The 12,423-nt window shown below is 37.6% G+C and overlaps 1 protein-coding gene across 10 annotated transcripts in view; it reads right to left on the bottom strand.

Moving 5' to 3' along the window:
- The window catches only part of WDR64 (WD repeat domain 64), a 73,716-nt gene that overhangs the window by 5,532 nt on the left and 55,761 nt on the right, over positions 1 to 12,423 (bottom strand). For 4 of the 10 annotated variants that reach the window (XM_074537554.1, XM_074537551.1, XM_074537555.1 and 1 more), the window contains exons 22-29: positions 12,170 to 12,303; positions 10,659 to 10,764; positions 8,973 to 9,034; positions 8,458 to 8,567; positions 7,474 to 7,659; positions 3,901 to 4,000; positions 3,232 to 3,306; positions 1,616 to 1,720 (exon numbers count right to left, since the gene is read on the bottom strand). In XM_074537554.1, coding sequence (XP_074393655.1) covers positions 1,616 to 1,720; positions 3,232 to 3,306; positions 3,901 to 4,000; positions 7,474 to 7,659; positions 8,458 to 8,567; positions 8,973 to 9,034; positions 10,659 to 10,764; positions 12,170 to 12,303 — 878 coding nt within the window. Of the gene's footprint in view, positions 1 to 1,615; positions 1,721 to 2,325; positions 3,054 to 3,231; positions 3,307 to 3,900; positions 4,001 to 7,473; positions 7,660 to 8,457; positions 8,568 to 8,972; positions 9,035 to 10,658; positions 10,765 to 12,169; positions 12,304 to 12,423 lie in introns of those variants that run through there. The other 6 variants (XR_012579583.1, XR_012579584.1, XM_074537558.1 and 3 more) reach the window with 4 other exon arrangements.

Genomic DNA, 12,423 nt, shown 5'->3' with positions numbered 1-12,423 from the left:
GTGGAAGGCTGATAAAGATAGCACACACACATCATGTATTTTGGACAGTTTTCCTTACAGTATGATTCTCTCCTTTTCCTTCTGAAAGCTTCTCCATTATTTCACTCACTATAGGATTAAACACTTGATTTTTACTGGCAATAGTGCTACATTATGGATAGTTTCTGCACAGTGGAGAATATAGTGGCATGAATAGCCATGACTGCAAGTCAACTCCTAGAAAACATGGGCAATTAATAAAGAAAACTGAAGCTAGAAGGAAGCAAGACTGAAAAGGGTATAATTTGAAAATCAAGAACTACTGAAATCCTAGCACTGTTTAAAGTTTGGTAAAAAGAAATTATTGAGTAAATAGTCAGTTTTGAGGAAGTAAATAGTCAATTAATAAACTGAAGAGAAGTGGGATATCTCCATCTTGGTACTACAATAAAATAATTTAGGGTGTTTATTAGGGACAATGCCAAAGAGAAATATTACATTACGTATGATAAAACATAACACATATGAGCATCAAAATAAATGGGTAAGGATCTCTTTGAACCTGAACTGTGCATTTTTAATAGTCTTTGAAGAATGGGGCAATTTTTAGGTAACTGAAAGAGATTTTTGTAGCTTTCAAAATGATACAGGACTCAGAATTGCAAGAATGTTACCTTTCATACAGCTAACTGCTAAATCATGGGCCAGATGAAGTGAACAGAGGTAGTAAATGGCAGATCACACTTTATTTTGTGCCACTTGGTTTGTCAGACAAGTCTGATTTTAGTTTTGATCAAAATGTTGGCTAATGTGGTGGGCCAGGAAGTCACTGAGTGGCTGCGCAGTTTCTTACTTGCTTCCTTACTTCTCCCAGCGGGATGGAGATGTGGAAGAGCAGAAGTGAGAAAATTCTTGGGCCACAATGAAGACAGCCTAATAGGTGATGCAAAGCTGCATGTGCAAGCAAAGCAAAACAAGTAATTCAAGCACTGCTTACCGCCAGTAGACAGATGTTTGTTTAGCCACTTCCTGGGAAACAGGGCCTCAGCACACATAATGGGGAGACAACTTGGGATGACAAACACTATAACCATGAACACCTTGTTTCCCTCCCCCATTCCATGAAGATGTTATGTGGTACCTATACAGGTACATACATATACAGGTACATACCTGCCCCAGGTGTGTTCCTTCCCAGCTTACCCACTGGGTGTGGGAAAAAAAAGCACCTTCTTCTTGTGCTGGCATTGCTCAGCAATAGCCAAAACACTGGTGTGTTATCAACACTTTTATTTACTAATCCAGGACACTGCACCATAGAGGCTGCTATGGAGAAAATTACATTAATCCCTGCCAGATCTGGTACAGCTGATCATAAGGATTTTAAATATACTCTCACAAGATATTTTGCAGCTACCCTTCAATGCATCACAGCGTTGAAACAAGTTGAAGGCAGGTAAATAATTGCAAGTCATTGTATATTCAGTTCATGAGAAGAATGTCTTTTTAAGAAGGCCAGCAGATTAAACATCATTCAATACCAGTATTATAGAAAACCTGCTATTTCCCCCAAAATAGTAGGTAATAATATCACTAGATATATGCATTATCACTACTTATATGCATATGCAATTACCTTGTTTCTCACTAAGGTGAGACACTTGGCACCATTTGTATGCTTAGCCAAAGGATGAAAATGTGTTCTGTGCTCTGTGTCATGTTGTGACATTCTCCTGGAATGCTGAAATGCAAGAGAAGATTTGCAGAATCATGATGGATAATTAATTGAATATGAGTTCAGCAGGCACTTTTCTGGCTTAGGGGGTGAACACACTCTTTGAAAGCATAAGCAAGGAACGAACAGGCAGAGACAGCAGGGCATATTAACTCTTTGTTGACTTTATAATTAATCTGGCAGGAAAAAAAGCAGTGTAATATTCAATATCCAGAAGTTCAAAATGGACAAATTGAAGCAGAGAGGAAATCAGTGGTTTTGACATAGAGAGTAACTGTCAGCAAATATACATTAAGTCAAATGGGCTTTTCAATATCTAGTTATAGTCATACACTGGCTTTATTAGACTTTATTCCTTGCATGAAGGACTGGAATAGAAGATCTGTTTTCTATATGTTCTACTTAATAATGAAATAGATTTAAATGTAATTGAAAAGAAAAATAGAGAAAAAATAACAAAAGAAATCTGCTAATCCACTTAAATGAAGAAATGAAACTTTATTTATTGTCTTGACTCAAGTTTTCAATGGACTCTAGATCCTTTTCTCGTCCCTTGTGACTGGACTTCTCAGCTCTGATCCTATGAAGACCTTTAAAACATTTCAAGAACTAATTAACATACTAAGGTGAATAGACCAGACTGACAGCATTTTGTAACAGCAAAGATAAAAAATATCTTTTTGTGCACATAGCTTACAGAAAAAGTCTGATTTCATTTTGTTGTAAATCCATTGCAGTGCCATTGGCTTCAGAGTATTTTATTTTCTTTTTCAGGAAGAAAACAAAAGACAGATTTCCAAAGTACATGAATGGTCAGAAAAATAGCATGTGTGCCAACTATTTGAACACTGCTCCTGAGTTTTTTCTGACATGCTGTGATGCTGTATGTACAAAGATTAGGTCATATGTTTTGGAATGCAGAGCTGGAATGCAAAATATCCTATTAATCCCACATAAACAGCCATGTAGCATCTAACTGTGATCCAAGTTAGTTCTCTAGGTACCCTCTACAGAAAGGGATCAGCTCCTTTTCTAGGGGTGATTCTTTTCATCCTATGATATGTGGGATAGACAAGCCTTTGGAAAACTCTGATCTTGCTCCATAGAAGAAAAACCTAGGAAGCTTTGCTAGGCACCTTGCAATAGATCAGATCATTAATACCCATAAAATAGTACTCCCTTACAATACTCAAAGATTTGGGCAGATGGGAATCAATAGGCTGGGGCTGGTTAAAAGAATCCAGTCCGAGCAAAACATTAATGACATGAGGTTGAACAGGAGGAGTAAACATCTGCAATACTCACTGTTTGGCATGCTCACTTCAATTGGAGTCTCAAGCTTCCACCAAAGTTGAATTGGAGTTGGATAGGTAGTAATGCAAATCATGTTAGAAAATTAAATTGAGAAGCAGACAATTAACAGCAGAATATCAGTATGTCACTGTAATAGTGTACAAGTGCTAATGGCTTCTGAGCTATGAACACCACCACCACAGGTAGAAAACACTTGTGCTTACCTCATATATAGGAAGAAACCCAAATACTGCACCAGCCTCTTTGCTTTCAAACTCAATAGTTTCCATAGGTTTTTGCTGACCAAGGGAAGCCAAAGTGAGTGCATTAGTAGCGGAAGACAAAAGGTAATGAAGACATTCTTACTACAACTCCAAGAAAAGTTTTATATTCCCATGACTTTTAAGGTTAAAGCCAGGTAAAGATGGAAGAGTGCTACTGATATTCAATTAGAATTGTACAAAGTACATGAATGATGTACAAAGTGAAAATGAAATCTAACTCTCCTGTCTTCTGATTTCATAGGAACCCTGCAAGAACTATTGTATGCAACCAGGGATTCACTGTTATTCTAGTATTTTCACACATCCTTAGAGTAAACTTCGGATATTTAGGTTTTCTGTTGAAGTGGAGGAAAATGCTAGGGTTTCTTTTACATGTTTAAACCAGTGAATCAGTTTGTGCTGCCTTCTAGCTGAAATTTGACAATGTGAAAAATGAGAACGAAAATCACAGACATTTCTTAGATCCCTCTGTTTTTACATTTTTGTTCTATGTCCATTGAATGAGAAAGATTTATGGATATTATTTATGGATAATTTTTAAATGAGAAATATACAATTTTATTTCCTATATGTCACATGGAACATAAATTTATCATATATGTTTGCTACCTTTTCAGGAGCCAGAGCTCTGAAAAACTTATAGTTGTAAACTGCTTCCTCATCTCCATCCTTTTCTAAATCTGAAGGTGATCTGGTCAGTGACTTCAACCTGTATGTACAAGACAGAAAAATCCTGAAATTCCTATCAAAACAATAGGATATAAATATATGACAATATAAATGATAGGATATAAATATAAATTTATGACAATATAAATATATGACTCAAAATTAAATTATTTTGAACTATGCTACAAAATTAAATTATTTTGAAATATAAGTGATTTTATATATTTACAAAATATAATTTATATCAGAACCTTCATAGGTGTCATGGAATGCTTCACTAATATTTTGTCAATCCAGGCATGGCTGTCACCTGTAGAGGGCAGGAAATCTTAATATAAACACCATTCACAAGAGTCATGTGCTAACTCTCTGATAATGGCTTTTCAGCATTTCTTTAAGTTCTGACTAGAACACCTGAATGTGACCTTCATAACAAAGGTGTCCCCTGCTGATATGTCTGGTTTGCAAATTTAGTCATGAGAAGAAATTATCTGGAGTGTCTGTTAGTGCAGATTAACAGTTGCCTTTATAATCAGAAAAATAAGTCAGGTCACCCGAGCTAAGGATCTACAGGGAGAAACTGAGACCATTCTTCTATGTGACTCCATCTACCTGCTGGCATTTTTCAATCATTTTTCAAACTCCTGAGATGCTTGTTTAAACTGTAAGCACCTCTGCTGCTCAGATGGGTTTGTGCCTCTTCAAGTATGTGCACATTTGGGGAATATTTTCCCACACCTTTCTCCTGGAGAAGCTGGCTGGTCATGGCTTGGCTGGGTGCACTGTTTGCTGGGTAAAAAATGACTTGGATGGCCAGGCCCAGAGAGTGGTGATAAATGGAGTTAAATCCAGCTGGCACCCAGTCACAAGTGGTGTTTTCCAGGGCTTACTGATGGGCCCAGTTCTGTTTAATATCTTTATTGATGATCTGGACAAGGAGACTGAGTGCACCCACAGTAAGTTTGCAGATCACAGCAAGCTGGATGGGAATGTTAATCTGCTGGAAAGTGGGAAACCTCTGCAGGGAGATCTGGACAGGCTGGACCAATGGGCCAAGGCCAATGGTAAGAAGTTCAATAAGGCCAGGTGCCAGGTCCTGCCCCTGGGTCACAACAACCCCTGACAGCACTACAGGCTGGGGGCAGAGTGGCTGGAAAGCTGTCTCATGGAAAAGGGCCTGGATGTGCTGATCCACAGTGGCTGAACATGAGCCAGCTGTGGCCAGGTGGCCAAGAAGGAGAATGGCTCATAGTCACTAGCTCAGCTGGCTAGAGCATGGTGCTCATAATGCTAAAGTTGTACAGGTCATTCACTTAAGAATTTGACTCGATGATCCTTGTGGGTCCCTTCCAATTCAGAATATTCTGGGATATTCAAACTATGATATACAAATAGTGTGGCCAGCAGGACTATGGGTGATTGTTCTCCTATACTCAGCACTTGTAAGAGCACACTTTAAGTGCTGTGTCCAGTTCTGGGCCCCTCAATTCAGGAAGAATGTTGAGGTGCTGGAGTGAGTCCAGAGAAGGGCAACAGAACTGATGAAGGATTGAGATGGTAAGTCCTATGAGGAGCAGATGGAAGAGCTGAATCGGAGGCCTGAGAATAGGAAGCTCAGCGGAGACCTTATTGATCTCTACAACTGCCTGAAAGGAGGCTGTAGCCAGGTGGGGGTTGGCCTCTTCTCCCAGATGACAAGAGGACAAGTGCAAATGGTCTCAAGTTCCACCAGGGGAGGTTTAGATTAGATATCAGGAAAAATCTGTTTGCTGAAGGGGTAGTCAGGCATGGGAATTGGCTTCCCACGGAGGTGGTGGAGTCACTGTTCCCAAAAGTGTTCAAAAGGCATCTGGATATCGCACTTAAGGGATATGGTTTAGAAGTGAATATGGTGGTCCTTGGTTAATGTTGGACTCGATGATCTTAGACATATTTTCCAACCTTAATGATTTTATGATTCAATGAATATATATCTGTTAATAACACTTATGACATGATTTGTAATTGAGATCCTAAAACGTTATCTTGGTGATGAGTATCGTATGAGTTATCCAATAAGTGAATTATACTAGCATCACAAAGATAAGTGACTTTCTCCAAGACAATCTTGCAAAGTACAAAGCCTACCATCTGTAGTAACACAGCCTTCTGGATGATGGCTGGCTAGCTCTTCATTACAATATTTGGTACAGTTAATCCAGAGGAACCAAGTCACTCTTGAGGTGACAGCACTCTAAGTTTGTAGAATGATAAGACTGAAACTTTCTATTGCATGGAGTGTGGCTGCTTTTTTCCCCCAGTTCTCTACATAGTTAAGCATTTCTCATTTTCTTGCTCATTGTCTGTTTAGTTAACGTGTTTAAAATGTATGATAGCCATTCTCCTTTACTGAAATATTTGAAGAATCCTCAAAATAGTCACAGTTTGACACAGTCATGTAATTTATGGAAAGTTTCTTTCAGATTAGCTGACTCAATAATTATATCTTTGGTTCCAGAGGTTTCAGACTGGCTGCTGACTATTCAGAAGAACCACAGGGGTCGTTCAAACACAGCCAAGCACTTCTCTGTATTGATGAGTTACTGTTCTGACTGCAGTGACACTACTTATATCAGTAAGAACTCCATGGAATAAAAATTATTAGCAGGATACAAAATTAAATGGGGTAACAGTAAAGGACCCTAGAGATTTTCCATTGTCCCAAATTTCTTTGGTTGGAAGGCAGCCTAAGAATGGACATGATATATGAAAACTAACCACTAAACAATGCCTGACTTTTTAAGTCCTAAATATTTTTTCCATATTTGGATTGCTTTGTTACTTAAGACACTGTGTTTATTTCCTCTGAAGATGCCCTTTTCAATATTTCTGTTCGCTTGGTTAATCCACTAATTAATGAGCCAGAGTGTTCCGGGACTAGAAATATATACTTAAACTAACAGGCCAAGGCTCTCTGACTGAACTTGTAACTAACCCATCTCCCTTAAGAACTCTACCTAGAAGAAAAGCTCAACACTGCTATTGAACACACATTTATGCCAGTTTCAGAATGCCACGATCTGTGAATCCTCTATCCATGCATGTAAATGTATCCATAGCATCCCAGCAAGTTTAAGATGACCATTTCTTAAACTGAAAGATTAAATTTGGTTTATTCTTCTAGAAGGATTTGTGTTTTGCTCAAAACTATTCACATTAAGCTGTTCAGGTAACAGGCTGCTAACCTGAGCAGCATATGTAACATACAACCTCTAATTAGGCTAAAAGCTGAGACAAGTATCTAGTCATCACTATAACTGAGTTCAAACCTGGAACGTCACCTATTCCTGACTGTAACCAAGCCATAAAAAAGAAACTATTTATCCATACTGCATCAAAAACCAACTTTGAAAAGATTTTTCTGAATAACAAATAGTACTATTTTTTCAGACCTTCGGATGAAAGGTGTTTTTAAAGCGTATTTTCAAAACTGTTCCCCCAACCATACATGTATGCAAATGTATGAGATCTTACTTGTCTTTGTCCAGAATGAGAGGATATACAATCTTCTTCTTTTCCGTATGTTTGATCTCCTCTTTAATTACAGCAGAAAAGTCACTAACATCAGAAGGCAAAATCAACCGACTGGTATCTGTTAAGTCAAACTTCCTGGCTTGTCCAAAGAAACCAAAATAATATCCAGTCTTGGCATGCCAAAGCCTACAGACATAGTAGAAGCAGTGCAAAAGGACAGAAAAGAAAAATAGATATATTTAGAAGAGGAATAGAAGTGAGATAGTATTTGTGTACATTATCGAATTCCGCAGCACTGTTCTAGAGTTCTGTGTGCTAGTCATAAAAAACATCAATGAGATTGTTTTTATAATTTAAATAATTTGAGAGTGAAGAAAAAATCAGAAGGTTGTTGCAGAAGACAGAAAAAACCCCCAGTTCATGTTTATATTTCTGAAAATTAGGAGTAAATGTACAAAAATCCTGAATAGTTCCTGCAGTAAAGTGCTGCCACCAGAGCAGGATCTACACAAAATTTCTTCATTTAATACTTCCAGAAAAGCAAGAGAAACCCCTTCAAATGTATTTGTTAGCTGAGAAGGAATTATAGTTGTCTTTCAAGTATCTTCAAGCTTTCATGGTCTAATTGCATACACATTGATTAGATGCCATGCTTAGGATCCAAGTCAATTTAACAAGTACTGAAAGCTAAAATAGGATTAGAACAGGAGACAACTTTTAAAATTATGTAGGCATTACCTATATGTTCAAAGTAAAGCAAGGGCGGAAAGAAAATGACAGTCTGCAAAAGATCTGACTTCTAGAGAAGTGCTACATTAAAACCAGCTCTTTCAGGTGCAGAACAGAAAATGCACCCAGTGCATTTTATTTAAGTGCACTTTATTTAAGTTCTAGCCTAAGTTCTGCAAGTACAGCAAATAAAGGAACTTTGAAGACAGCTCAACTGATTTACCACAGCAGTAAGAAGTGTCAGTCATTTTATACCTGACTGAACCATCAACGGATGCTGTCGCTACCACATTTTTCTCCTCGTCAATAAATAAGTCAACCACTTCGGAAGAATGTGCCCTCCAGCAGAGCTCCTCCTTTATTGTCTGAGGGGAAAAAAAGCAACATAACCACATTTGAGGCAGTTCTGTACCCCACCATGGTTGCTAGCTGAGTGGATTTATCAGCATGTCTTTCTGAAAATTAGAAGAGGTGAAAAAATAATCCCTCCATGAAACAGCCTGCAAATGGCATATGGTAGAAACATTACCCAGGGAACATGGATAAATTCATTCTTAATATACCTTCTTTGAACATAATGAAATAATGCTAACACCATTTTACTTATGTTTTTCTTTTTTTTTTCTTTTCCACAGCACCAAATTATTATTTCAAGCACAAAATATTTATATGCAGAAAACATTTTTATCCCTGTAGAGCTCTGCATTATTTTTTTCTGTCTGTCTGGGTATACTGTTCAAGTTAAGAAGATCTGAGAGATAATTCCTTACATTTTTTATATTTCGTGAATCTTCTAAGAATGAGGCCATGTTCCAGCGAAAAATATATCCCTCTGTTGCAGAAAGGAGAAAGCAAAACATCAGTAAGTTTCTTTAGTGCTACACCTTCACTTGTTGCTGCCATTGACTCTCAGTAGACACTGGGCAGAATGAAGCAGAGAACACAGGTCAGTTAGTTTACAGTGAATATAACTATTTTATTGTCAAGCTCAGAGTAGAAATAAAGGACCGTTCATTAATATGCAAAGAAACATATGCAAGTTGTGAACAATGTGTCATGAATTGGATAGGTTTGAAATGGAAGTAAGGTAAATCTTTTTCTTTAAATTATGAGTGAAAAACAAGTCATCTCATCATGTCTATTGCACATCTGAGGTATGAGAGCTTCCTGGGGATTACACTGGTTTTCAACCCTGGTAAAATGGACAAAGTTTAATTAATTGTATACATAATGAATGCTTAATGTTTTACAACCTTTTAGGGCACTCATGTGAAACTAGAATCAAAGAACCACTTTCCTTATTACCCACAACTGGCCTAGACTCCCCCTCTCCTGATGAAGTTGCCTCCTACTTCTCATTTCTACTACAAGACAGAGGAATGTTTTGTGTAATTCCAACTTTCCTACCAGTCACATTTGATTTCTAGGACTGTACATTTGCAAGCAAGGGAGGCAGGCAGAGAAGCTGACCTTTTTATAACAAGGAAGAATTTTTAGAGGGGAAAGGAAATTGGTAGCAGCACTGCAGATAAAAGAGAAGAGTGTGGAAAGCATGAAAAGCAAATACACAGTGACACAAACACAAAAAGGCAAAGGGAGAGTATCAAATGAATAGGTAGTAGGGTGGATACTTTTCCACAATTAATTGAAATCCTGTTCAGTGCATGTGGCCTTTCTGAACTCATTTACTCATTTGAATCAGAGAGGAGTGGAAACTCCTCATCATTTTCAGTATAAAAGTCAAATTATTGCTCAATTTTGAAAGAAAAGGGAAAAAATCCCTTGCTCCATCCAATATCTGACCACATAGGAGCAGGAAGTTGTCAGAAAACAGTTTTAATACATATTTTAAAAGAAAAGTGACACATTATGATGGACACAGAAATGGAAAATTGCCAGGGTGATTCCAAAGGTTTGAAGAAGAATCAGACAGCAGATAAACATTCTGCCAAAGGAAAGTCAGATTTCATGTGAAATTAAAGATTTAGCAATGAGCTGCTAACATTGACAAGTGCTTTTCCTATACAGCTGTGTACTGCTGGAGCCATTACTGTGCACTCTGTATGAGTGTTTGAATCACAGCTCTTGGTACACCCCAAGATGCAACTTTTTATTTAGTATTATTACCATGGAATTGAAATTTTTGCTTGTTCTTAGTAGTAATCTTTGCCCTTGCGATCAATATCATAATTTAGATGGAAAGTATATTCAGGGCATATGAATGAAGAAAATTTTAATGTCTTTTATGAAAACAATTCTACTGATAACACTGCAACACTAACCTTTAATCTACTATCCTTTTATAAAACACTTTTTACAATCATTTAATTATAGCTTTGATGGAGAAAACCTGGCAGCACTTGGATCATCATTTCCACATTTCTGGCACATTTGCACCATGATATTTTCTTGTCCTACTGACTGTCCTGAACAAAATGACTAACATGTTTACTCACCTTTAGTGCCTGTCAAAAGAATTTTAGTGAAGAAGTCTGTACACAGTACTGTCAGAGGACCTGAGGGACGTCCTGCAAATGGCAGAAGTTCTTTCATCAAGTTTCCCTAAAACAAACAAACAAACAAACAAACAAACAAACAAACAAACAAACAAACAAACAAAGTTTATATTATAATACCTACTTATTAACCAACTCATCAGAATTTGAGTGCCATTGATTTTATCTATCCAAAATTACTGAGCTCATATCTATTCAGAAAGCTGCTAAGAAGGTAAATTCCTAAATCTACTGAGTGACGAAAATAGCTGTGTATTATTCTGGATTGCTGTCTCTTGTACACTGAAAGGACAAGCTCTTTAATTCTTCAGGCAAGTCAGTCTAGTTGCACCTACCCCTACTTCACCACTTACCCCTCATTTGCTATGGAATAGCATTAGCATGCCCCTAATTTGCTGCTGAAATACTGGTTTTTGCTGCAAATGGGCCCATAATGTCTCCTTCACCAACTTGTTCTAAGTTAGCACCAGCAGACTTCCTCCATTATTGCCTCTTCAGGACTGGGAGGGTGTGATGGAGAATGTCTTGCTGATAAGGAGATTCTTACTTTGTCACCCATGTAATGATGATGACAATCATTCCAATGATGATACCACTGGCATATGAATTTGGAGATTGCTGTAAGAATCTAAGCACACTAATATATCAACTGTGAAGAAAACAGAACCCAGCAAAGCTCACAACTACAATACTTAGATACATTTACCATAATTTTTGCATACAGCATCTGCAAGATTACCTTCACCATCTTTCTTCACACGGAAAAAAATTCTTCCCATGACTTGCTTTAGCTGGGATTCCTGTTAAAGCCTGACTTTTTATGACCACTGTCTGTCACAATGAGCAATATTACCAATCAACCAATAATATCATGGTATTTTCCCTTCTTGCTGTATTTACTTTGTGTATCTTATTTAGAGTAACATGCCTGGAAAAGTCTTCTAGATCTGAGGTGATATGACAAATAAGCCTTTGCCATTTGGTTGCATGATGGGCTTTTCAAGCCCATAACAGCTGGAGATGTTCTGTGTTAGGACTATATTCTAACAAACCAGGACACTATTCTCTCCTGGTTTGTTACCCTACTAGTGCTAACTGGCATTATTTTCCAGACATATTTAGTCTTTTCTGACAGTAGGATACTCTGCCTTGCCTATCATCCTGTCTTAGAAGGTAAATGTTATGGGCAAATAATCAAATTCTAGACTTTCACAAAAATTTAGAATTTGTTTTAATTACTTGAAGTCATGTTTCCTTGTTTTCTGCTTGCCATTAAGCCCTGCTGCAGTTACTAAAGCAGAACTAATTTGTGTCCATGGAAGAAACTGATAACCAAAAGATGCAATAAATATCTGCTGCTGCAATTGCTAGTTAAGGGGCAATTTTCCAAAGATTACTGGAATTATCTTCTCAGTGTTCCAGTCCCTTCCCAAAGACATTCACTTGGCTACCTGACTACTCCACAGGCGGATACAGCCACTTTCATGAGCAGAAGCCATTAGAGGGGATAGTCCCGCTTTAGCCTTCAACAATTGTTCATTCACCTCCGGATCCTGGGTGTCCTTACAGGTGGTTGTTTCTTCTGCTTTGGAACACAAATGATCATATATTTTCTCAAAAGGTTTTAGTATTGCTTTTCAATGCACAGAAATTACATAACACTAGAAAAATAATTACATTTGAAAATAAAGCCCATCATCAAGAT

The sequence above is a fragment of the Zonotrichia albicollis genome, chromosome 3, assembly GCF_047830755.1.
Source record: "Zonotrichia albicollis isolate bZonAlb1 chromosome 3, bZonAlb1.hap1, whole genome shotgun sequence".
In the NCBI taxonomy this organism is placed as follows: domain Eukaryota; kingdom Metazoa; phylum Chordata; class Aves; order Passeriformes; family Passerellidae; genus Zonotrichia; species Zonotrichia albicollis.
This window is presented reverse-complemented; position numbering and strand designations above follow the sequence as displayed.